Raw genomic sequence first — 23,137 nt, 5'->3', positions numbered from 1 at the left:
TTAGCAACCATGGAGGTGGGGTAGGCGAATACCCCTGCATTCTCCACAGGCTCCTCAAGGGGGCACTGCATCTTTTTTTTTCCTTGTTTTTTTTTTTTTTAACTTACCCTTCTTTTTTAAATCAACTGCATGAAAAAAAAGTTAAAAAGAAAACAAACATACAATAAAAGAACATTTTAAAGAGACCATAACAAGGGAGTAAGAAAAAGACAACTAACCTAAGATAACTGCTTAACTTCCAACATGTTCCTACTTTACCCCAAGAAAGTTACCTAATATAGCAACATTTCTGTGAACTTCCTCCTACTATATCCATCAGAAATTAACAGACCATAGTCATTCCTGGGCATCCCCAGAACGTTAAATAGCTTATCTGTTCTTCTTGGATTATTGTTCCCCCTTCCTTAATTGCTCTCTATTGCTAGTTCCCCTACATTCTACATTATAAGCCATTTGTTTTATATTTTTCAAAGTTCACATTAGTGGTAGTATATAATATTTCTCTTTTTGTGCCTGGCTTATTTCGCTTAGCATTATGTCTTCAAGGTTCATCCATGTTGTCATATGTTTGACGAGATCGTTCCTTCTTACTGCCGCGTAGTATTCCATCGTGTGTATATACCACATTTTATTTATCCACTCATCTGTTGAAGGACATTTGGGTTGTTTCCATCTCTTGGCATTTGTGAATAATGCTGCTATGAACATTGGCGTGCAGATATCTGTTCGTGTCACTGCTTTCCGATCTTCCGGGTATATACCGAGAAGTGCAATCGCTGGGTCGAATGGTAGCTCTATATCTAGTTTTCTAAGGAACTGCCAGACTGACTTCCAGAGTGGCTGAACCATTATACAGTCCCACCAACAGTGAATAAGAGTTCCAATTTCTCCACATCCCCTCCAGCATTTGTAGTTTCCTGTTTGTTTAATGGCAGCCATTCTAACCGGTGTTAGATGGTATCTCATTGTGGTCTTAATTTGCATCTCTCTAATAGCTAGTGAAGCTGAACATTTTTTCATGTGTTTCTTGGCCATTTGTATTTCCTCTTCAGAGAACTGTCTTTTCATATCTTTTGCCCATTTTATAATTGGGCCGACTGTACTATTGTCATTGAGTTGTAGGATTTCTTTATATATGCAAGATATCAGTCTTTTGTCAGATACATGGTTTCCAAAAATTTTTTCCCATTGAGTTGGCTGCCTCTTTACCTTTTTGAGAAATTCCTTTGAGGTGCAGAAACTTCTAAGCTTGAGGAGTTCCCATTTATCTATTTTCTCTTTTGTTGCTTGTGCTTTGGGTGTAAAGTCTAGGAAGTGGCCGCCTAATACAAGGTCTTGAAGATGTTTTCCTACATTATCTTCTAGGAGTTTTATGGTACTTTCTTTTAGATTGAGATCTTTGGTCCATTTTGAGTTAATTTTTGTGTAGGGGGTGAGGTAGGGGTCCTCTTTCATTCTTTTGGATATGGATATCCAACTCTCCCAGCCCCATTTGTTGAAAAGACCATTATGACTCAGTTCAGTGACTTTGGGGGCCTTATCAAAGATCAGTCGGCCATAGATCTGAGGGTCTATCTCCGAATTCTCAATTCGATTCCATTGATCTATATGTCTATCTTTGTGCCAGTGCCATGCTGTTTTGGTAACTGTGGCTTTATAATAAGCTTCAAAGTCAGGGAGTGTAAGTCCTCCCACTTCGTTTTTCTTTTTTAGAGTGTCTTTAGCAATTCGAGGCATCTTCCCTTTCCAAATAAATTTGATAACTAGCTTTTCCAAGTCTGCAAAGTAGGTTGTTGGAATTTTGATTGGGATTGCATTGAATCTGTAGATGAGTTTGGGTAGAATTGACATCTTAATGACATTTAGTCTTCCTATCCATGAACATGGAATATTTTTCCATCTTTTAAGGTCCCCTTCTATTTCTTTTAGTAGAGTTATGTAGTTTTCTTTGTATAGGTCTTTTACATCTTTGGTTAAGTTTATTCCTAGGTACTTGATTTTTTTAGTTGCTATTGAAAATGGTATCTTTTTCTTGAGTGTCTCTTCAGTTTGTTCATTTCTAGCATATAGAAACATTACTGACGTATGTGCATTAACCTTGTATCCCGCTACTTTGCTAAATTTGTTTATTAGCTCTAGTAGCTGTATCGTTGATTTCTCAGGGTTTTCTAGATATAAGATCATATCATCTGCAAACAATGACAGTTTTACTTCTTCTTTTCCAATTTGTATGCCTTTTATTTCTTTGTCTTGCCGGATTGCCCTGGCTAGCACTTCCAGCACAATGTTGAATAACAGTGGTGACAGCGGGCATCCTTGTCTTGTTCCTGATCTTGGAGGGAAGGCTTTCAGTCTCTCTCCATTGAGTACTATGCTGGCTGTGGGTTTTTCATATATGCTCTTTATCATGTTGAGGAAGTTTCCTTCAATTCCTACCTTTTGAAGTGTTTTTATCAAAAAGGGATGTTGGATTTTGTCAAATGCTTTTTCAGCATCTATTGAGATGATCAATTGATTTTTCCCTTTTGACTTGTTAATGTGTTGTAATACATTGATTGATTTTCTTATGTTGAACCATCCTTGCATGCCTGGAATAAACCCCACTTGGTCATGGTGTATGATTTTTTTAATGTGTCTTTGGATTCGATTTGCAAGTATTTTGTTGAGGATTTTTGCATCTATATTCATTAGGGAGATTGGCCGGTAGTTTTCCTTTTTTGTAACATCTTTGCCTGCTTTTGGTATTAGATTGATGTTAGCTTCATAAAATGAGTTAGGTAGTGTTCCATTTTCTTCAATGTTTTGAAAGAGTTTGAGTAAGATTGGTGTCAGTTCTTTCTGGAAAGTTTGGTAGAATTCCCCTGTGAAGCCATCTGGCCCTGGGCATTTATTTGTGGGAAGATTTTTGATGACTGATTGGATCTCTTTGCTTGTGATGGGTTGGTTGAGGTCTTCTATTTCTTCTCTGGTCAGTCTAGGTTGTTCATATGTTTCCAGGAAATTGTCCATTTCCTCTACATTCTCCAGTTTGTTGCCATACAGTTGTTCATAGTATCCTCTTATAATTTTTTTAATTTCTTCAGGATCTGCAGTTATGTCACCTTTTTCATTCATTATTTTGTTTATATGGGTCTTCTCTCTTTTTGATTTTGTCAGTCTAGCTAGGGGCTTGTCAATCTTGTTGATCTTCTCAAAGAACCAACTTTTGGTGATATTTATCCTCTCTATTGTTTTTTTGTTCTCTATGTCATTTATTTCTGCTTTAATCCTTGTTATTTCTTTTCTTGTACTTGGTTTAGGATTGGTTTGCTGTTCATTTTCTAGCTTCTTCAGTTGATCCATTAGTTCTTTGATTTTGGCTCTTTCTTCCTTTTTAATATATGCGTTTAGTGCTATAAATTTCCCCCTTAGCACTGCTTTTGCTGCATCCCATAGGTTTTGGTATGTTGTGTTCTCATTTTCATTCGTCTCTATATGTTTAGCAATTTCTCTTGCTATTTCTTCTTTAACCCATTGATTGTTTAGGAGTGTGTTGTTTAACCTCCAGGTATTTGTGAATTTTCTAAGTCTCTGATGGTTATTGACTTCTAATTGTATTCCATTGTGGTCAGAGAATGTGCTTTGAATAATTTCAATCTTTTTAAATTTATTGAGGCTTGTTTTATGTCCCAGCATATGATCTATTCTGGAGAAAGTTCCATGAGCACTAGAAAAGTATGTGTATCCTGGTGATTTGGGATGTAATGTCCTGTATATGTCTGTTAAATCTAATTCATTTATCAGATTGTTTAGGTTTTCAATTTCCTTATTGGTCTTCTGTCTGGTTGATCTATCTATAGGAGAGAGTGATGTGTTGAAGTCTCCCACAATTATTGTGGAAACATCAATTGCTTCCTTTAGTTTTGCCAGTGTTTCTCTCATGTATTTTGTGGCACCTTGGTTGGGTGCATAGACATTTACGATTGTTATTTCTTCTTGCTGAATTGCCCCTTTTATTAGTACGTAGTGGCCTTCTTTGTCTCTCAAAACATCCCTGCATTTGAAGTCTATTTTATCTGAGATTAATATTGCTACACCTGCTTTCTTTTGGCTGTAGCTTGCATGAAATATTGTTTTCCATCCTTTCACTTTCAGTTTCTTTGTGTCCCTGTGTCTAAGATGAGTCTCTTGTATGCAACATATTGATGGTTCATTTTTTTTTGATGCATTCTGCGAATCTATATCTTTTAATTGGGGAGTTTAATCCATTTACATTCAACGTTATAACCGTGAAGGCATTTCTTGAATCAGCCATCTTATCCTTTGGTTTATGTTTGTCATATTTTTCCCCTCTGTCTATTAATATCCTTTATTGTACCCATACCGAATCTCTTTAGTACTGAACCTTTCTGCAAGTCTCTCTGTCCTTTCTTTGTTTCTCTGTCTGTAGGGCTCCTTGAGTATCTCCAGTAGGGCAGGTCTCTTGTTAGCAAATTCTCTCAGCATTTGTTTGTCTGTGAAAAATTTAAGCTCTCCCTCGAATTTGAAGGAGAGCTTTGCTGGATAAAGTATTCTTGGCTGGAAATTTTTCTCACTCAGAATTTTAAATATATCGTGCCACTGCCTTCTCGCCTCCATGGTGGCTGCTGAGTAGTCACTACTTAGTCTTATGCTGTTTCCTTTGTATGTGGTGAATTGCTTTTCTCTTGCTGCTTTCAGAACTTGCTCCTTCTCTTCTGTGTTTGACAGTGTGATCAGTATATGTCTCGGAGTGGGTTTATTTGGATTTATTCTATTTGGAGTTCGCTGAGCATTTATGATTTGTGTATTTATGTTGTTTAGAAGATTTGGGAAGTTTTCCCCAACAATTTCTTTGAATAGTCTTCCTAGACCTTTACCCTTTTCTTCCCCTTCTGGGACACCAATGAGTCTTATATTTGGACGTTTCATATTATCTATCATATCCCTGAGGTCCATTTCGATTTTTTCAATTTTTTTCCCCATTCTTTCTTTTATGCTTTCATTTTCCATTCTGTCATCTTCGAGGTCACTGATTCGTTGTTCAACTTCCTCTAGTCTTGTACTATGAGTGTCCAGAATCTTTTTAATTTGGTCAACAGTTTCTTTAATTTCCATAAGATCATCCATTTTTTTATTTAGTCTTGCAATGTCTTCTTTATGCTCTTCTAGGGTCTTCTTGATTTCCTTTATCTCCCGTACTATGGTCTCATTGTTCATCTTTAGTTCTTTGAGTAGCTGCTCTAGGTGCTGTGTCTCTTCTGGTCTTTTGATTTGGGTGCTTGGGCTTGGGTTATCCATATTGTCTGGTTTTTTCATATGCTTTATAATTTTCTGTTGTTTTTGGCCTCGTGGCATTTGCTGAACTTGATAGGGTTCTTTTAGGATTTGTAGACCAATTGAAGTCCTTATCTCTAATTTATCAGATCTACAGCTTCGTGGAGTACACTTTCTCTAACTAACCAGCAGGTGGCGTCCACGAACCACCTGTTCTCCACAAGCCAGTTCTCCCCTGCTTAGCCTTTTTGGTGAGTGGGGGAGTGAGTCTTGTGGGGTCCAATTGGTGTACCAAGCTTGCGTGTGTAGTTGGTGTTGCCTGCCCTGTGTATGGGGCGTGTTTCTGGGCAGTCAGGGAGGGGGGGTGGCTCTAACAATCAAATCTCCCTGGTGATCCTAGAGTTTTAAAGCTGCTGCAATAGTCTAATCCTTCAGTTCAGTCCTGCCACAGTTTGTCTCTGCCACTGACCCACAAGTCCTTGGTATTGGCGTATGGCTCCTGAGACTTGCAAGTGGGCCCCTCTTCCAGGCCATGCACCCCAGGCTGTGTAGGGAGGCTCCCAGTCTGCTGGAATGATGGCTGAATGGGGCTTTGTTAATTCACACTGCTCTACCTTCCCAACTCAATCAGCTGAGGTTGCAGGGAAGGCTAATGTCCACGCCCAGTTTTGTGGTGTGTGCCTGTTATTTGAAGCACTTCCGTCACACTGGGTTGTCTGGGGCAGTTCTGGGCTATGGGGCTGGCGATGGGCAGGAGTGTTTCCTGTCCACCAGGATGATGGCTGTGAGCGGACACTCCCCTTTTCTTGGGAAGTTGTGGTGTTTAGTGAATTTTCTCAGCCACTGGATTATTGCGTTTTGTCTCAGAGCTCTCCTAGTTCTGCTCTTGACTTGACCTGCCCAAATAGCGAGTCTTTGAAGCTTTCTGTATTGGGCTTCTTAGAGTAATTGTTTTAGAAAAAGAAAAAAGGATTAAAAAAAAAAAAACAAAAAAAAAAACGGGCCCTCCTCAGAGATCTAATGGGTTATTGAAATGCTAATAGACAAAGCAACCAGGGCCATTAAGGAAAGGTCCACAGGGCAGAGAGATCAGCTTTTCTTCGGGATTTGCATATGCGCCTCAGGGCCCTTCCCCTTTCTATGTTCACCAGAACTCCAAAAATCCTCCGCTTTTATTTTGGAGTTTTTCGTGTTGTTTTTTTTCTATGCCTGTCTCCTCTCTGCTGGGCTGGCTGCTCTCAGATTCTCTTGTGTCTGGTCTCAGTCTATCTATGGTTGGAGTTTGAATCAGTAGAATGAGTTTCCGATAAGGGCAGCCACTGCAGTTCTCCCTTCTCCTTCCCGGAGCTGACAGCCCCTCCTCCCCCGGGACTGAGCCTGGCAGGGAGGGGCGTGGGTCCCCTGGCCGCAAAAACTTACAGATTTCGCTGATCTCAGCAGTTCCACGTTTTCATGAGTGTTGTATGAAGTATGCCCAAAGTCAGATTGCTCTGTGGTGTCCAGTCCACGCAGTTCCTGGCTTTCTACCTACTTTCCTGGAGGAGTAACTAAAACATACAGCTCACCAGTCTGCCCATATATTGCCTTTAATTGTCATTGTCTCTTTAGTTGCTCTTTTTTTAAAAAAAATTATGAGAGCATATATTCAACATAAACTGTATCATTTCAACCACTCTCAAGCATACCGTTCAATGGGATTAATCACATTCACTATGTTATGGTACCCTCATCACCTTGCATTACTAAAACTTTCCCATCTCCCCCAATAGAAATACTATACCCATTTTGCATTAACTCTCCATTCCTGTTGCCTCCTGCCCCTGGCAACCTATACTCTAATTTCTGCCTCTGTGAGCTTGCAGATTCTCCATGGTGCTTAAATTTAACATCCTAAATCTGTTGCATCCTAAATAAATTGCGTTGATACTAGCTTATCTTAAGTAATATACATGAACTATGTTCCTCTACCCCTCCATCCCCCAACCTTTTTGCAGTTCTTGTCACAAATTACATGTTTATGTATTATGAGTCCAGAACCACTGATTTCTCATTACAGTTTATGCATTTGCCTTTTAGATCTTATAGGAAGAAAAGAGGAATTACAAACCAGAAATACAATAGTACTGGCCTTTATATTTACCCTAGTCATTACCCTTACTGTTGATCTTTATTTCTTCACCTGGCTTCGATCTATTATCTATTATCCTTTCTTTTCAATCTTCAGAGCTCTCTTTAGCATCTCTTATAGAGCTGGTGTAGTGGTGATGAAGTCTCTCAGCTTTTGTTTATATGGAAATATCTTAATCTCTCCCTCATTTTTGAAAGACAGTTTTGCTGGATACAAAATTCTTGGTAGGAAATTTTTTGCTTTCAGCACTTTAAGTATGTCATTCCACTGCCTTCTTGCCTCTGTGGTTTCCCATAGGAAATCAGCACTCAACTTTATTGGGGCTCCCTTGTTCATTACATGTTGCTTCCCTCTGACGGCTTTCAGAATTTTCTCTTTATCTTTGGTTTTGGCAGTTTGATTATAAAATGCTGCGTGCGGCATGGGTCTATTTGGTTATCCTGTTTGGAGTTTGTTGAGCATCTTTAATGTATATATTCATGTCTTTTGATTATATATTCATCCACTTGATGGTGTCTCACAGGTTCCTCAGGCTTTGTTCACTTTTCTTCATTCTTTTTTCTTTGTGTTCCTCAGACCAGATGATTTCATTTGTCTTATCTTTAAGTTCACTGATTATTCTACCAGCTCCAGTCTGCTGTAGGGAATTTTTAATTTCTGTTACTGTGGACTTCAGTTCTCTTTGGTTCCTCTTCATAATTTCCATCTCTCTATTGATATGCTCTTAGTGTTCATCTGTCACTTTCCTGATTTCCTTTGTTTTTTGTCCATGTTTTCCTTTAGTTCTTTGAGCATATTTAGGACCACTTTTTAAGAGTCCTTGTCTGGAATTTCCCAGATCTAATCCTCCTCGTTGATGGTTTCTAATGCTTTAATCTGCTCTTTTGCCTGGGCCATCATTTCCAGTTTCTTTGTATGTTTGTAATCTTTTGATGAAACTTGGACATTTTGATATTTTAATATGTTTTTGCTGGAATTTAGACTCTGAGGCATCTGTTCCTTAGGTTTGTATCCACTAACAGAGCTTTCCTTGAATGCCAGGAGCTAACAACAAAAAAAGGACAAAAATAAAACACCTTACCCAGTCTTTGCATATTGACCTGTGTTGAGTGTTCTCCTTCAGAGCATGGCCATTCCATGATGAGAGAATAGCTTCAGGCCAAAGCGTAGGGGTATCCCTGGTCCTTTCTGTGCAAATGTCTTGGGCATGTGTGTTTGGCCCTAGAGATTACCCCCTTTACATGGTTCCAAATGTCCCCTCTTCCCTAGGAAAGTTTCCTCACAGTCCTGGGCACTGTGCGTTATGTCCTACAGCCACCCATCCCTTGCCCCAGACAGCCACTTGACTGCTCTCTTACAGTAGTAGAGCTCTGTGAGCCACTTTCTCCATGCAGGGGAAGTTCTGGGACAGTGAGTTCTTAGGCCATCTCTGGACAGATTGGGCCAGGTATACTTACTGCCAGTATGTGCATGAGGGTTATGCTGCTTTCTCTGGAACTGGGCTGGGGATCCTTATTTGGAGTGTGGCCGGCTCCACGCTGAGCCTGTGATGGATGGGGGATGGGGGCAGGGTGGGGTCAGGGGCAGCCAGTGCACCATGAGATCCTACTGCTTTTAAGTGATCTTTTTCTTTATTTGGAGCATGCCCTGTTACTCTAATTGTTTATTGGAACTTTGACAAATGTTTGGGTCAGTTCTTGCTGGTTGTTCAAGCTTCTGTGGGGGGACTAAACCCTGAAGTTTCTCACTCCACCATTTGATCCTTTGCCCAGTTTTTAATTGTGGTTTTGTCTTTTCATTATTGACTTTTGTATTTTAGACACAAATTCCTTATCAGATGGTTGTTTTGCAAGTATTTTCTCCCATTTTGTGGATTATCTTGTCACTTTGATGGTATCCTTTGATGCATAAAAGTTCTTAATACTGACAGAGTCTGATTTATCTGATTTTTTTTTTCTTTTGTGGCTCATGCTTTTACTGTCATATCTAGGAATTTTTTGCCAAATCCAAGGTCATGAAGATTTGCCCCTATGTTTTCCCCTAAGAGTTTTGCTCTTACATTTAGGTCTTTGATACAGTTTGAGTTACTTTTTGTATATGATGTAAGGTAAGGGTCCACTTTCATTCTTTTGCATGTGGATATCCAGTTGGCCCACACTATTTCTTGAAGAGACCGTTCTTTCCTCATTAATGTTCTTGGCACCGTTGTTGGAAATCAGTTGACCATAGATGGGTTTATTTCTGTACTTTCAGTTCTATTCCATTGATCTGTATGTCTGTACTTGTGCCAGTTCAAAGAAGTCGGCTTGGATTCTGGTAGGGATTGCATTGAATCTCTAGATCATTTTTAGCAGTATCGCCATCTTAATGTTAAGTCTTCCGATCCATGATGCTGTGTTGCTTTGTTTTGGAAACTGAGTGAAATGCATGATTCATTGACTTCTCTGCACTTACCTTGACTCAGTGACAGTTAAAATACAAGTTTCACCTAGAAAGTGGCGAAACTGCTGTGTTGCTTAGTTTTGGAAACTGAATGATATACCAGTTCTGCAGCTTTCTAGGTGAAGTTAAAACACCACAAGGCCTGTTCTGATTGAGATTTTGCCATTTTTCTCAAATAAACACTCCTTGCCTTGTTGCAAGTCTTTGGTTAATTTCCAGGTAAAAGTTGTCAAAGGTTGATGTTGACAATTTTTGCCAGTGTTCTTGTTATTTTTGTGGAGGGACAGATTTTCAGGAGTCCTTACTCTGCCATTCTTGAAGTGCTTCACCTCCCTTACTTTTCTGACTGTCTCCCCTCTTGCTCTCCTGGATCTTTCTTCCTCAGCTGCTCTGGCCTCACCATTCTTTGAACACGCCAGGCATGTTTCTGTCCTGTGGTCCATGCACTGCTCTAACCTCCACATGAGATGTCTTTCCCCCAGCTATCTGCATGGCTTGTGTCCCCACTTCCTTCAGGATTTTGCTCAGATGTCCGCTTTGTAAGGTGAGCCTTCCCTGTCCATCTGCTTATTTTTTTGACCATCTTATGTAGAATTGCAACCCTGCCAATCCCAGGTAGTCTCAATCTTCTTTATCGGATTAATTTTTCTCCTTAGTACTTACTGCCCTCTAGCCTCTTACATAATCTACTTGCACTTATGTATTTTTTATTACCTGTTTCTCTCCACTAGAACATAAGCTGCCTAAGGGCAGGGATTTTTAAGATCTGTTGTCTCCTTATCTCCAGCACCTAGAACAGTGACTGGCACGAAGTAGGTGCTCCATAAATTTATTTTTGAATGAATAAATCAGTGAATAAATAGAGTACCTTGGCATCCTAATTATATCTAGTTTATTTCTGACTAGTTGAAAAAGAAAAAGACTGTAATAGCAATCTGAAGAGCGAAAGCTACTAGTTACTCCCATCTGAACTTCTTAGTAGTATTTATTCTAATGCAACTAGTACTGTAAAATAATTATAATGCTCAGTGACTATATGGTGTGTATTGTTTCGTCTCACACTTTAGGAAGGCTTTATTTAAGAGGTTTGCTTGAGTGGGATTGAGGGCAAGGTGAGAGGTGGTAGGGAATAAGTTTTTTATAGTATCGTATATAAATTATTTAATTGGCTAATATTTTGCCATGCTTGATATTAACCTTCATTTTATGGTCACTCTTCATTTTATGAGAGCTCCAATCTTTTATTTTTCTAAGGAACTTGGTATTATCATTTTATTTTTCCTAATCTAATGGCTGGAAGCCAAATGACATGGTTGGAAGGAGTTTATTTTCTTAGTTTTGGCACTGCTGTGTAATCAAGTTTTCCATAAAATGTCTTTCAGCATTTTGTATACTATACTATTAGTCTGTAGGTAATATTTATTTGTATACAACATTGTCCCTTGCTCTCTATAGAATAATAGTTTATTTTGAGATAACAAATGATGTAATCTCTCCTCCCATGATCGTGGATAGCACGGTAGCTCTACCGTTTTATGTCCTTCATTCCTTCCTTTGTTTTATCAACTTATCAGAGCCTGGGCCTTATCACCTGTCCCTAACTGTAAGCTCTTTGAGGGAAAGGATCCATGTCCTTTTCATCTTTGTACCAGCTGCAACCTATGTATTGAATTACTGCATGAAGTAATTTACATGAATATGATTTTAAATCCATAAAGTGCTAGAGAAGAGTCAGGTAATATTTGATAAAAAATAAATTATACAGTATTATCTAAGTGCTGAATGAATGGCATGGGTGTTAAGTTTCATGGGACTTTTGAATATGAGGACATCGCTGTGGACTGGGAAGTTGGGCACGACTTGGAAGAGTGGTGGGATTCAAGCTCTCAGGAAGGAAGTGCAGATGATCTGTGGTTAGGTTAGGGAAGGGCATCCCAGTGGAGGGAAGAGCTTGTATAATGGTGGGGAGACAATATGCAAAGCATTTAGAGACCAGTGACTGGATCGGGGGTGCTCAACTAGAGGATTTGAGTGTGAGTGTGGTGGAGGGCAGAGGGGTGAGGGGTCAAGTTGGGCTTGAGCCTTCTACTTGACACATGATTTTTAGACATGTCCTTTTACTGTTTTCCTTTGTTTCTTTATCTGTTACTACAACAGAGGAGTTAGACTTGATGAGTTTGGTGCTAAAATTCCATGATTCTTTCTGTAAGTATCAGGTTAAATGATCTGGACTTTATTTTGTAAGCTATAGTGAGTGAGTAGTTTTTTTGAATAAGTGAATGACAAGATACAAAAGACATTTTAGGGTTTCAGGGAGATTCATATATGTTTCAAAGGAAAAGAAACTACAAGCAGGTAGATTACTTATTTGTGTTAGTGGCTTGAATATAAATCCTGGCCAAGATCAAAGAACTGAGAATGGAGTAACAAGAGAGCTGTTAGGAAGATTGACAGGGTTTCCTGCTGATTACCTTGAGTGAGGGAAGCAGAAAGGAGACATGAAAAATGTTTAAGTTTTGAACCTAAATAAATTGTGACATGCAGGATGTAAGGTGTGGCCAGTTATTTTTGATTGGGTTGGGGGTTGGTGGAGAGGACTGGGCTTGGGAGAAAGACAAAATTTGGTTGCAGACATGTCTAAGTGCTACTAAAGGATACAACGATGAATGAGAACAAGACATACCCACCGCTTTAAAAATGCTTCCAGTGATCATATTAATGTAGAAAAGGAAGAGTGTATACAAAGGATGATACACTTCCAGAAGAAGGAAAGGAAGGGCCAAAAGCTCCTGGTAGACCTGGGGAAGACTTTACCCAAGAAGGTAACTGAGCTGTGCCTCCCTTGATGGGTAGAAACTCATCAGAAGGACACCCGGAAATCAGTTTGATTCATACGTCTCTGTTTCCCTTTTCCACCTGCCCCCTTCCCTCCGTCTTGTTTGGTATTTAATGGACATGTCTCTTCTTTTCAAAAGGATCTACCGCTACCAATCTCATGACTATGCCTTCACTAGTGTAGAAAAGATGCTGCATGCTCTAGGAGGGAACGATTTCCTTGGAATGCTCAACCTAACCCTTCTTGAAACCCTGCAGAAAGCAGGCTTCTCTGAGAAATTCCTCAATGAAATGGTTGTTCCTGTCATGAGGGTCAATTACGGCCAAAGCTTGGACACCAATGGCTTTGTGGGTAAGCCAGGGCTTGGAACGGTAAGGGACATTAGTTCACAAAGGGATTTCCTTGGCTATGGTGGTTCCTGACTTTAGGTCATGAGTTGGAGAAAGCTACCTTTTTCTGTGAAACCTCAGAAACTGTTGGCAAAGTTATGTTATGCATAGATAATGCATTTTTACGGAAAGGTCCTTAGCTTGCATTACTTCAGTGGTCTGAACTGGGGGAGGTTTTGCCCCCAGGGGACATTTGGAACAAAACTCCTGGAGCAAACTCACCTAATGGGGAAGGGGGAGTGGGTAGAGGGCTTATAAAGTCAGAATTGAAACACGTTTTGGTTGTCATACTGTAGCGGTGGAGTGGGGTGGGTGCTATTGGCAAATGTCTATAGTGCAGAGGTTGAGAAACCCTGCCTTAGATTCTCAAGGAGAAAGTTAACCTTCAGAAACTTAAGAGCCCTGAATGTAGAGGTTAATATTTAGATATTGTTTGGCTGCCCCCAAACACACAGCTAATGGAAATTTAAGTGAAACTTATTCAGAATCAAATTATCTCTGCGTGAAGATCATTCTTGTTAGGACTGGTAGCATATGATACAGCGAACATGAAAACTATGTAGTAAAAAATCATCAGTCACTGTCTTTTTTGAGTCTTGGTAATACCTTTTGCTGTACCAGAGTGGGTTTGTATTCCTTTGGGACTCGAAGCAATTTTGTTCCAATATTGGATGCAGGGCAGGCTTCATAGGTGTGCACCTGTGCAGTCACACAGGGCCCTATGCTTAGAAGGTCCCCACCCTTGGTTTGATGCTCTGCTACCAGCATCTTAAAATTCTTAATTTTTGAACAAGGGGCCTGCATTTTCGTTTTGTACTGGGCCCCTTAAAATATATAGCCGATCCTGATTAAAATGCTACATAGGCCAACTTGGGTTTGGCCAGATATCCAGGAGCAGAAAACTCACCTAATTGGGAAGGGAGAGGAGGCTCTTACAAAGTCAGAATTAAAACACAATTTTTCTTTCCATTGATAGGGGCAGTGTCACTGGCTGGTGCTGAATCTGGCCTTTGGGCAATAGAAGGTGGTAATAAACTTGCTTGCTCAGGGCTCCTTCAGGCATCCAAAAGCAACCTTATATCTGGCTCAGTAATGTACATAGAGGAGAAAATAAGGACCAAGCAGACAGGTGAGCTTGAACTTCTATTATTCCTAATATCCCCTAAAGAACATGCTTGCTTAGGGAGAATAACCTTTCTTCTGTCATCTCTAACTCAGTTCCTAATGATGGAACTTTAAATTGCATTTTGTGCTGTGTAGAAATATCCCAAATTTGCTGAAGTATGGTAGCATGACTCTTTGGATTTAAAAAATAATTTTATCCTCAAAAGTAAAAACTCCATATTCTGTACTTCCTGACAAGGTATTATTTTCATTCTGAGTAGGAAACTTGCCTCAGTGTAATAAAAATGCAAGCAAAAAATTAAAAGGGATAATACTCATTTAATTCCTTAGAATTACAGAGAAACATTCAAAAGATATAAAATTATTTTTAGGAGATACAAAATACAGTATGTTAGAAACACTAAAGAAATGTATGCTTCCTTCTTTCCTCCAGGAGGCCCCACAAAGATGTATGAAGTGGTCTACCAAGCTGGATCTGAGACCTATTCAGACTTCTATGACATTGTCTTGGTGGCCACTCCAATGAATCGAAAAATGTCCAACATAACCTTTCTCAACTTTGATCCTCCAATCGACGAATTCCATCAACACTACCAACATATAGTGACAACTTTGGTTAAGGGGCAGTTGAATTCCTCAATCTTTAGCAATAGAGCCATAGATAACTTTGGTCTTACTTCAGTCTTAACCACTGATCATCCAGGTATGTTCTTTAACAGCATTGCGATTGTGTCCCCTGTAAGAGAACAGGCTAATCCTGAACCATCAACAGATGGGACACATGTTTGGAAGATCTTTTCCCAAGAAACTCTTACTAAGGAACAAATTTTAAAGCTCTTTTTGTCCTATGATTATGCTGTGACGAAGCCATGGCTTGCATATCCTTACTATAAGCCTCCAGAGAAATGCCCCTCCATCATACTCCACGACCGACTGTATTACCTCAATGGCATCGAGTTTGCAGCAAGTGCCATGGAAATGAGTGCCATTGCAGCCCACAACGCCGCGCTTCTTGCCTATCACCGCTGGAATGGGCACACGGATATGATAGACCAAGAGGACTTATATGAGAAACTTAAAACTGAACTATGAAATAACACCATCACATTTCCCTTTCTATTTCAATGGAGTATCAATGGGAAAAAACAAAACAAAACAAAAAACACAACAAAACCTGAGCAGAGATGACTTTGAATCTGATATTTTGCCATTATCATTGTTTAACAAAAGTAATACCTGTGGGTCATGAGAAAATACAAGGTTCTAATTATGATGGTATAACAATTGCACTTTTGCCATCTACAACATTTCTTAACTTTTCTTGCAATCTCCATTATCAGTGTTCCCCAAACTAAGGTGATCATAAGAAATCACCTACAGTTTGCTAAACATATGGATTCTCAAGCTGCTGTCTTGGAAATTCTGATTCAGGTCTGAGTGTAGGGCCCTGGATTTTGAAGACCTTACAGTATTTTAAACTGAGCACTTGAGGAAGTATGAGTGGCTGGATATCCCTCTTTGTTGGACATTAGGACATTTGAGCTTCACAGCCTGACATGGTCTTCAGTTAGATCAAAACTATGGGAGCTGGTATCTTATGTCTGATTAAATGTGCCCATGCCTAAAGTGTTGACTTTCAGAGTGTTATATTTTGATTGCTTCTGTCAACTTTTATTAGGGGTGAAATTCAGAAGTCTTACTAGTACAACTTTAAGATGTCATTCAGAAATCTCACGTACAATGAAAAGCAAATATGGGTTATTTAAGAAATCGGCATTCTTTAATCAAATCCTCCTTTGAGGAGCTTTTAAAAATACTGTTAGTCCCCCATCACCAGAGAATCCGATTAAATGGATTGGGGATGGGGCCTTGGCATTGTAGTGTCTTGGAGTTCCTGAGGTGATTCTAACACATAGCCATAAAGTACTATTCATGAACTCAGTGAATATGTTATGGGCAGCAATCTCACTACCCTTCTCTACTTTACAAAGAATGAACCACAATACACTGCAATGTTTTTCTCTGGAATCCTGTTTGTACTCTTGTATTCAAAAATTTTTTCCCACTTAATTACATTAAAAACAAATGATATCATTACTTCCTGTGTTTTACTTCTGTTGTACTATACTTGTTACTATTCTAAGTTTTGAAAATTGCAGTTAATATTTCAGAAACAGCCACCCACTCAATCTACCATGTTTCACATTCAATAAGATTCTTCCATTTTAATGCAGAAAAACATCTGAAATCAGCCTCAACTTACAAGCATCAGGAAAAGTTTATTATAAACAATCAGAATAAAAGTTAATACTCTATTTTTATATTCAGAGCACTTGAGAAAACATTTTTGACAATTACAAAAGTTTAACAAAACATTTTAATATGAAGAATTGTACACGACCCAATTATTACATCACAGTAAAAAAAGGCCTTTTGGGGAGAGGACATGTGGAAGCAACTGATTTCTCTACTGAACACAGCCATTCTTTATACTCGTTCCAAGGCTTCTAACATGATGATACTATTTCCTCGTATTACCTAAGAAAGAGATAAGTAAATTTGAAAACAATTCATTTAAGACACAGGAATGGACATTACAGATTTTTTCACCAAATCATTAATGTTTGTGAGGCTTTTTCTCAAACCATAAGGACATCACACAATTCAAGTTTAGTCTTTTAAACATGATATGAAGCTCCCATGCCCTTTTTAGGATACACATCTTCTAGGTTGAAGGCTAACTAATTACCTTTTGAAATTGCATATCATGTCTCCATTGACTCAATTTATCTTCTAAAAAGTACAAGAATTACAAGTTCATGGGAAATATAGGTATGGAATAATGTATGTTAGTCTAAGAGTGCAAGACTAAGCAATAAACAGGATGGAAGTTGCTCAAAGTGGGCTTTATGAAGACGGTATTTAGTGGGGTCTTGAAAGCTGAGAAGAATTCTGACAGGAAGATAGGAAATTATAGACAGAAAGTATAAGGGGATAAGGAAAGTCTAATTTGAACGTAGTTAAAGGTACAAGAAAGGAAGTAGGAAAAAAAGATAGCTGCCATCCAACTTCAGAAGGCTTCAAATGCCAATCTTAGTGTTTGAAGGGCACCATAAAACCAATAACAAAATAGTTTCACACTTGGGGGAATGGGTCTTATATATGCTGTTGTCAGCATATATGAGTTTGAATGGGAGAGCTTAGGAGGAGGTTATAAAGAAAAGGTCCTAGGAGCACAGTGCTTGATACACATATTCCATAAATGAAGACAAGCAAGAATATTTATGAGGGTATAGGTCAAATGGTTGGTAACTTAAATTGACAGTGGGTAAAAAAATAAGTGAAACTGGAAGGCTATGGAACTGTGAAAATAAGGGGTCTTTGATGGACTGTAGTTCACAATGAAACCACAGATCAGGTCAAGCAGGAGCTGGATAAATGAAAAGATAGAAGAGGGAATGACAGGTATGGAGGTGTTCTGAGTAACGTTATTGATTTATACACACAGTATTAACCCAGTGCCTAAAATAGCAGCAGGCACAGAGATGGCTTAGTAAGTACATATTAATTAGACAAACAAACTCACATATGATTATGCATTGGACAGGCTGGAAAAGGAACATGACAGGTGGGAGAGTGCCTGTCTTAGGTCTGGCAGACAGTAATAGCAAGTATGGTGAGAAAGTGGCAAGAATTAAAAAGCAGTTTTAAAAGAGAACAAGGTCCTGAAATTGACAATGGAGACTGAAGGAGCTTACGGACTCTTACTCTTATAAATTAGGAATGGAAACCTGGAAAGCAACATGATTACCTAGTTACCAGGGTTTTCCTGGCTTCTTAGGACAGATGAGGAACATCATATCTCACTGATCAAAGTATTAAAACCAACTAGCTTTCTTTCCTAGGTCCCTCCTGAATTTGTCCATGCCTGACACTTTCCCTGGGAGTGGCGTGGTGGTGGTGGTGGTAGAGAGAAGTTATTTCAGATAATTACAACTTTCAGTTCTGAAGGTGTTTTCTTTTTAGCATTATTAAAAAAACAAAACTTCGCCATTTTCGAAAGAAATTTTTAAAAAAGGCACTACACACTTCTTTGCCTTCTCACATAACAGAAAATAAGGCTAGTTGGCCAACACCTATGCCTCTCTCGCTATTGTGTTCGAGGCCCAATTCTCCAAATCGAACTGGAAGCATCAGGTCCAGAATTCCATATTGTTCTTTTTTGTTGTACTTAAATGTCTAATAACAATATTATTAACTGTCACAACCTAAAAAGGAGCTGTAGAAGCACAACCTTAGCAAGAACTCCTGAAACATGTAGCATCATAAAATACGGATTTTTTTACCGTATTTTTTAGGAGTACCCTTGGGTGGAGTGGAATGTTAAAGAAATAAGTCAGAGGTGATGCCACTAACAACTCAGGGGAGGTCTCAGAAGTTAAGAGCATAGTTGAGACTTATCGCTAGGTAACTATCCAGCAGACAGATCCCTGAAACAAATCAGCCCCCATCAGGACACACATATTCTTAGTACTATCCCTAATATAATTGTATTAAGTAATTTCAATGGACAAGGAAATAACGAACCAGTATAAAGGTCTCCTTTGTCAAACTGAAAAAAAAACAAAAAACAAAAAACAAAAAACCAAACACAACTATAATGAAACTATAACATGTTACCCTTCTTTCAACTTCAGAAAAATCAAAAGTATATTCCCATTCCTGCATTTTCTTTAGAATTTCTTTTTATTAAAGGAAACTGATATATATTTTTTTAAAGTGCTAGAGGTGGTACAGCAGACTGCCTAACACAGTAAGTAGGTGCTTGTTATTTGACTGACTTGGCCAGGCACTGCTTTAAACCAGTTTCTATGTAAAGAAAATTTAAGCCCAGCAAAGTTTAGGGGAAAAATTGCCTGAAGGATCTATGAACTTCTCTAATAACTCAAATGAGAAGCATCTTACAATTCTCTAAAAAAGTTATCTTCTCAAATTAGAATTGATATTTAAGTGCCAAGTCCTTTTTGAATCCTTTTACCAAACAAATGCTTTTGAGATATAAACTAAAAATCAAATTCACTCTGTTAGAATGAAGATATCCTAACACACAAAAAGAAGGGCTAGAGGGAAACCTTGGGGTATTTATAAATGGTTCTTATAAGAACCTGGCAGCTAATGATTTTCCAGTAGTTTTATTCATTCTCAACAGAAGTTTACAGGAGAATGTACTCAGAGGCAGATGTTCTAACTACATGAAACTTAAAGGTAAGTCTGAAATCTTTTAGCAATAACAACAACAACAACAAAACCCCTTTAAGAGTTACAGTTTCAACCGACCTGAGGTGGAGCCTAAGCATGGTTTTCTTTTTTCTAAAACCCCTCAAGTAAGTGTTCTAAATAAGTGATTAATCTTAGCTTCACATTAGAATCACCTGGGGAACTTTCAGAACAATAACAACCAAAATACCCCACAAAACCAATCTTATGCTGCATCCTGGACTAGTTGATTCCAAAACACAACTAAAATCAAGACTGACTACTCTAATGAAGGACTAAGGGCCTCTACTACAGAATAAAGTTCAAAAATTTTCAACATACGAAGCCCAAGAACCTTAGAGAGTTCTATATAGTTGAGATCATACCTACAGGTACTCAGGATATTATTGCAGCTGAATAACAGCCATGTATTAAAGTTAAAGGGAGATGCAAAGTCTCATCTTGCCTTTTCTGGGGGTTAGTAACTCCAGGTTAAGCCAAGAATTTGACAGAAGGGAAGTTAATGCATATTCCAAAAGAAAAATGAAATCTCTAAGAGGAATCTATTAGCTTTACTTACCACCATTCCAATATTGTTCTGTTGCCCACTAGTTGCCATCTCTACACATTCATCGATCACAAGATTCATGAAGGGATCAAATCCCCGCAATATTCCTTGGACATGTCTGCCACCATTTAATTTCACTATAAAAAGGAAGTTTACCAAAACTGATCATTAACCATCCAATCATTAAAAAACTGGGTGGGATAAAGCACAGGTATTTTAGATGCATTAAAAAACTTAGTATCATTACTATATGCCAAGAACTGGGCAAAGCATTTTATATTATTAGCACATTTACACTTAAAAGAATCCTATGAAGTGGTATTATCCTTACTTTATGTGAGGGAACTGAGGCAGAGAACTTTCAAGTAATTGGCTCAAGGTTATACAACTACTGTGTGGTAGAGCTGAGATTCAAACTGAAGGCTGCCTGCCTCTAAAGTCCATGGTCTTAACCCCTATCTTCTTCAAGTATTGCACAGGTTAAATTTTTAGTGAAGCTGAACAAATTGTTTTTTTCCTATATATTTCCAAGAAACAGGATAAATGCTCCTTGTCTAAGTCATCCTTAGCTTGTTTAAAGGAAAAAAGATTGATAAATTTGCAAATATCACAACATAGGAAAATCTTGTTCATTTTGTCAAAGTGAGGGAGGGCTTATATGGAATAATGAAAAGTCTGAAACGGTATTAAATTAAATATCAGAAACTAGGTAAATCAATTTTCTAGTTAGGATTTTGAAAACCTGCCTAAGTAATGGCTGTAAATTAGAGGTTCTGTGTGCTTTATCTTTAAAAAGCAATTAAAAAAAAAAAAACTTACACGATAACTTCTTGTCCATAAATCTGAAAAAAGTAAAAGGCAAAAATTATATAACTGATTTAAAACAATTAAGCATAAATAAGCACAGAAACAGATACAGTTAATATAATTTAAACAATAGGAATAAGGAAACTTAAATAGTAAAAACCTTGCATTGCTGTAAAGGGTGAGGGAGCAATGGGCACCTAAACTAGACATTATGCAAAAGCAATGGAATTTGGCAAAATATTAAACAAAAATGGAATGCATTTAAAATTTATTAATCTACATTAAATTGAGTATTTATATTGAAGTGGATGAGAGAACGTTCGTGATCAATGCTGACCTAATTTTCAAAGGGTGCATTTTACAGCCATAACAGAAAAACAAAGATTTAATTATATTTTGGTTATTCCAAAACTAAACCATAAGTGTAAAGACACCAGAAGGTGGCCAAATCATATCTAATTCAACAGGTACTTTACCATTTTAGAGATGGGAAACTGAGGCTTAGGGAAGTTAATTGTCCAAAGTTATACAGCAGTTGAGAGTGAGAACAGATGGTTTAGTTTCACTTAAAAGTAATGGGGTACTCAAATATTGGTATATTGGTGGGTGTAAGAATGGATGATCCCCTTGGTGCCGGATTTTAGATGAAGGGGCTTGAATGCTGGGTTAAAGAGTCTGGACTTTACTTCAGACAGTGAGAAGTTATAAAGCAGAGACAATCATTAGCAAGATTAAAGACGTGGGGGGGGGGGACCTTGGCATCACTGACATTTGAAGCCAGATAATTTTTTGTTGTGGGTCTGTCCTAAGCATAGCAGGATGTTTAGCAGCATCCCTGGCCTCTGCCCTCTAGATGTGACAGCACCAGACACCATGCTCTCCCCATTCCCCGATAGGAACCAATGAGTTACGCTAAACTGGTCGGCTATCAAGGTGTGGAAGATGGTATTGATGAGCAAGTAAAAGAGAAAAAAATTTTAAAGATATCTTGGAGCCAGATCTGAATGAATTCACAACTCATTACATCTAAGGATGAAAAGAGGAAGGTATCAATACTAATTTCATACTCCGAAATTCTCAAATATCTGTTAAGAACCATAAAGGAAATCTGATTACATGTAGAGAATGATCCTTCTGTTAAAAAACAATTCACTTCACCAGTCTCTAATGAATCCAGGAATACTCACAAGACTTTAGCAGCTCACCAATAAAAGAATAAATTTTAGATAAGAATTTTCGTGACAATTTCTATTTTTCTTAATGTTGGGTTTATGACTTAAGTCTTTAAAACATTCAACTAAAATATAAATGAATGGAGACTGCAAATGAAACTCGCTTTGATATGAACGCACATTTAAGAGTAAAATCACTAAACATCAACTCTTCCTTAAGTCTGACTTCTTTAAGGGACTGGAAATATGTTAAATTCACTCAAGAAGCGTTTGAGGAGATTAAGGCTTTAAATTGGGTCCTGTCTAAAGTAGGGATATCCTACGTAGAATTCTGTTTGATTTTACTGAGTGCAGAAACAATACAATACAATTAGCTTTTTTCTGATTAGAAAAATGAATGATGATCGGAGCAAGACAACACGTGATATTCAAGTTTAACTTAAGTAAAAGAAGGTGAGAAAAAGAAATGGAATTTCTAAATGCTCAGAGAAACAGCTACAAACCCTCTAGGATTAAAGTGGCTTTTAACTCCTCCTTCCCTATCAAACCACTTCCATTCCAGCCACCCTTAAGTTCCTTATAGAATTATTCCTCCGGTCTCCTTATCCAGAACAACTATTCAAGATGTTCAACAAAGGATGGCATTCGCGGTCCTCAGTAACGAGGGAGAGTGGGAAAGCGAGGAAAGACGTGGCGCCGAGAGCTAGGGAAAGAGAGAGAGAATTCGACAGAACAGAGGCGCCTTCGCCTTATGCCGTCCGCGCCAAAAAGCGACGTCCGCACCGGCCTGAGGCCGCCAAGCGCGGGATCCCGGAGGCCTCGGACAGGACTAAGAGATGAGGTGATGGGCTGCCATGCCCACTAGGCCTACGCACACCGGGGGCGCACGGAGGAGAAATGAAGGGGGAAGTCTATGGGACTTGGGGCACGCAAGGAGGCCGCCACCTCGATGCGACCCTTACATATACTTACTTTTTCAACTCTGGCGGATGAGCCTTGCTCATAGCGTCTGCACCGCGGCGTCAGCGATGTCTTGAATCAGAATTCGCGGCCTCCCTCTCGCTCCCACGAACGCCCAACGTTTTGCGTCTGACGTCAGCGATACCCTTACCCAATTCATTGTCGGCAGAGCTCACATTT

General features: G+C 38.7%; 2 protein-coding genes across 3 annotated transcripts in view; one reads left to right on the top strand and one right to left on the bottom strand.

Annotated features, from left to right (window-relative positions):
• The window catches only part of PCYOX1 (prenylcysteine oxidase 1), a 21,691-nt gene extending 5,400 nt beyond the window's left edge, over positions 1-16,291 (top strand). For both annotated transcript variants that reach the window (XM_037806973.1, XM_037806972.1), the window contains 3 exons: positions 12,820-13,031; positions 14,046-14,198; positions 14,628-16,291. In XM_037806973.1, coding sequence (XP_037662901.1) covers positions 12,820-13,031; positions 14,046-14,198; positions 14,628-15,286 — 1,024 coding nt within the window. In that variant the 3' untranslated portion in view covers positions 15,287-16,291. The remainder of the gene's footprint in view (positions 1-12,819; positions 13,032-14,045; positions 14,199-14,627) is intronic.
• Positions 15,380-23,137, bottom strand: SNRPG (small nuclear ribonucleoprotein polypeptide G). Its single transcript, XM_037806974.1, has 4 exons — positions 22,970-23,137; positions 20,838-20,860; positions 20,031-20,155; positions 15,380-16,732 (listed from the first exon to the last, which is right to left on the bottom strand). Exons 1-4 carry the CDS (start codon positions 22,999-23,001, stop codon positions 16,682-16,684), a joined length of 231 nt encoding a protein of 76 aa, XP_037662902.1. The 5' UTR covers positions 23,002-23,137; the 3' UTR covers positions 15,380-16,681.

This window comes from Choloepus didactylus, chromosome 17 (genome assembly GCF_015220235.1).
Source record: "Choloepus didactylus isolate mChoDid1 chromosome 17, mChoDid1.pri, whole genome shotgun sequence".
In the NCBI taxonomy this organism is placed as follows: Eukaryota; Metazoa; Chordata; class Mammalia; order Pilosa; family Megalonychidae; genus Choloepus; species Choloepus didactylus.
The sequence above is the reverse complement of the archived record's forward strand: the minus strand, read 5'-3'. Positions and strand labels throughout refer to the sequence as shown.